The sequence below is a fragment of the Triticum aestivum genome, chromosome 7D (genome assembly GCF_018294505.1).
Source record: "Triticum aestivum cultivar Chinese Spring chromosome 7D, IWGSC CS RefSeq v2.1, whole genome shotgun sequence".
NCBI lineage: Eukaryota > Viridiplantae > Streptophyta > Magnoliopsida > Poales > Poaceae > Triticum > Triticum aestivum.
Window position 1 is genome coordinate 404,798,304 of NC_057814.1, and position 3,445 is coordinate 404,801,748.

At 47.0% G+C, this 3,445-nt stretch overlaps 1 protein-coding gene and 1 long non-coding RNA gene across 2 annotated transcripts; one reads left to right on the plus strand and one right to left on the minus strand.

Moving 5' to 3' along the window:
- Nucleotides 1-6: 6 nt before the first annotated feature.
- Nucleotides 7-2,002, minus strand: LOC123167871 (uncharacterized). The gene is made up of 2 exons (XM_044585732.1): nucleotides 1,699-2,002; nucleotides 7-501 (listed from the first exon to the last, which is right to left on the minus strand). Exons 1-2 carry the CDS (start codon nucleotides 1,784-1,786, stop codon nucleotides 326-328), a joined length of 264 nt encoding a protein of 87 aa, XP_044441667.1. The 5' UTR covers nucleotides 1,787-2,002; the 3' UTR covers nucleotides 7-325.
- LOC123167872 (uncharacterized) lies at nucleotides 623-1,676 on the plus strand. The gene is made up of 2 exons (XR_006484120.1): nucleotides 623-843; nucleotides 1,550-1,676. It is a non-coding gene; the product is annotated as an uncharacterized lncRNA (long non-coding RNA).
- Nucleotides 2,003-3,445: the final 1,443 nt, after the last annotated feature.

Here is a 3,445-nt window from a genome sequence, read left to right on the forward strand (position 1 = left end):
AAAAGAGGTGAAAATGACATTATGCGAACAAACAAGTCTCGATTTCACAACATGTGAAAACCGCGCAAAATCTGACAAGAAAATGACAGCAATAGAAATGAAACCCCTCTTGCCTCCCTCTTCCTCCCGGCCGGCAAAAACTTCAGACACCGCCTCTATTTACACACCATCAACAGGGCGGTCTTTCGCTCTTTGGCCGGGTAGAAGAAGAGCAGGGGGATGGACGCCTGATGCACAGGCAGTAACTTGTAAAACTAACATGGTGACGTCCTTCGTGAGTGCCATGCACTGCAACGAATGGTCTTGTCTACTGTGCTGCCCTCGGTCAGGCGGAGGACAACGACAAGCGGCTGGACCACGCCGTCGGCGGTGATGCAGGCTGCTTGCGGTTGCGGGCGTGCGCCGCCTCCAGCTCAGAGGTGAGCATGTCGAACATGACCTGCACGTCCTGGTACCCGCAGGTCTGCACGTCCTCGTGGAGCTTCAGTATCCCGCCGCTGCCTGCATCACAGTGCGCAGATTCAGTTTCAGATAAGCTTTTTTACTTTACTTTTCCCTTCTTTTGAGACGAGTCTCAGATGTGTTCTTTGTTAAAAAAAATAACCTCTAACATAAGGTACATTGACGTCTCAGTTTCAACTTTCAAGCAAACAATACTACGTACTACAAAAGTATGTATTGCTTTCTCGGCTCATAGCAACAGGAGCTTCTGCTCCATCCCTACTGATGAAAAGGCACCACAAGTTACTTCAATCCAACCAAATGGACGGACAGAGACGAATAGAAGGCCTCTCCCATAAGAGATGGAAAAGGCCTACTGGTCCAGCAGGAAATTCGTACAAGGTATGAGAGATCGATCTGAGTGGTCCTAAAGCTTGCAAAAAGAAAAAATCTGATGGATGATCATTGAGGCCCCTTGGTGTTTGGAGCATACGAATTTTCCGACGTGTATATGTTTCATGTGAAGTTCTTGAAAAATCCTATGGTTTGAAACACAGAAAGCCTCCACGAATCCCATACGAATTTAAGCTAGAATCCTGCAAACCATGCCATGCGTACCTCATCACACCACGCGATATTGAAATCGAGATCTTGCAGTAGTAAATGTTAGTACTGCTGCCGCGGCTACACACCTTGTTCACATCACAATCTATTCAAAATGATGTTTGGTGCAGTATAAAGACGAACAAACCAGCTTATAGAAAGAAGTGAAAATGTAGAATTGTCATGTTTTTCTGTATAGTCGTAAATCTGGACTGTATTGTACTTCTGTTCACCAGATCTTTGTACCCACAGGTAAGAAAAATGATTTTCTGCTGATTGCAGAAATTTCTCATCTTTTTTGTCGTTGTATCCCTTTAGACGAACAAGCAAATAAGGAATAGCCCTTGAACGAATACATAATTACTAAGAGAGAAATCAATCATTCCCGTGAAATCGAAATTTGCTGCCAAACATGCATCTAGACGTCCCGACACCTCTAAAAGACGGGACCAATGACCTGCGTTCTTTCAGACCCACATCTCATCTGTTTATTCTTCCGTTTCAGGAACACTGAAGGAAGCAAAATGGAGAGAAAATATTGGCCATCTAGCGCTTCCAATCAAGAAACCAACCGGAAATCTTGACCGTTTTTCTAGACCAACATGAGTGTGGACAGTGGTTGAGTTGGAGAGGAGTGCGGGGAGGGAAACTGACCGGACTTGCTGCCGCGGAGGAGGCGGCCGGAGACGGCGGCCCACGCACGGCGCGCCCGGAACACGACCTTCTTCCGCCAACACGCCATCAGCGCTGCGGACGTTCTGGCAGTTTTGCAGTGGCGGTTCCGTCGGCGTCGGCGTGGGCGTGGTCGTGGGTGGCTTGGCTACTGCGGAGTGGCCGTTCTTCTCTGCTCTGTGCGCATGATGCCGGGAGGGGGCGGCTTTTATCCCCTTGCGGAGGAGGCGGCTTGGAGCGTTGGCTCCCCTTATTTCCCCCTCTTTTGCTGCTTCGTTTGCGTGTTAACTATGTGCACGCCGGGTTTCTGGGCACACGCGGTTGCCGCCTGTGTGGCAGATCTGATTTGCGTGGCAGGGATTAATCGCGAAATCTACTTTTAATGGCCCTCGCTAGGCGTTATCCGGTTTAATCCCGCGAGCGGATGCGGATCAGCCGTTTGATTAGTTTTATTTTGAAATTATAGGGTTACAATCACGGCGCACTAAATCCTCGGTACATGGGGTCATGTATGGAACACACCGCAGTGATGCGCCCGGTCCGACTATACAATGTCAAACAATCTACTACATATTTTGTTCTCTCCTAAATTTCTGATGTTGTGTTGTGCTAAAAGGTGTCGTTTCCAAAATTCTAATCAATTGTAGAAACTACATCCATTCCAATCTTTTCTGAGCCTACAATGGAAAGTGTGAGCTTCAACCAAATTCAATCGGCTCTAATAATTCTAAATCACACCCACACTGTAGTTCTTGTGTTTTTGCCTCCCCCTTTAATCACGCCTTCACCAAAAATCATTTTCAAACTGTTTCAACATTCTCTTTCGTGACACCGCCCAAAATCAGAAAAATGTTGCGACATTCAAACATGTTTCAAATGTACACATGTATGTAATAAAAGATTGTGTGAGTTGGGGTTATCGGCCGACAAAGAAGAGTTGTAGCTTTTTGCACGGTGGGTGATTCGGCTTTGTAGCACGCGACTTGCATCAGCGTCGGCCCAGCCAACATTACACGGGCGAGAGGGTGGGGTGGTCGTCGGGTCCCAACTTGAAATAGTAGTGGTATCCAGCATTGTAGCATCACGTCCCAATTTGTAGCAGTGTCGACCAGCCTTCGTCGCGGCGCGGGTCCTCACTTGCAGCAATAGTGGCGCCCAACCATGCAACGCGGTGTTCCATCTTATAGCAATGGCGTCCGGCCTTATAATGATGTGATCCCTGACCCGTTGCACCATGAAGAGCGCTTGCAACGCAACGAAACATTGCAACGTACACCACAGAAGGGGTCGTCCTAGCATGCCACTTTTACATGTTTGAATGGATATTTCAACATTTAACAATTCAAACCTCAAATTTGTGAAAACTGTATAAAGAAAGACCCAATAATTGGACCTGCCTGTCGTAGGCATGTCGAGGACACCATTGCACATGAGGAGGAGCAACCGGAACTATAGTTTTTTTTTTGCAGGGAGCTAGAAGCTTTAGGTATTCACATATTCAACTACCCTTGTAGTCTACTACAAAAGCAAAATCGACGCTCGTCGAAATTTCATTCATGGTACTAGCCCATAGATCATACATAAGGAGTGGATCCAAACGACTCTCATGTGGCTATTGCCGTACTACAAGGCTAAGAAATGGACCAAGACTATCATGCAAGATCGCCAAGGAGATGGACCCGAGACATTAATTTTGGGGCAGAAGGAAAAACAGGCAATTGTGAAGGAT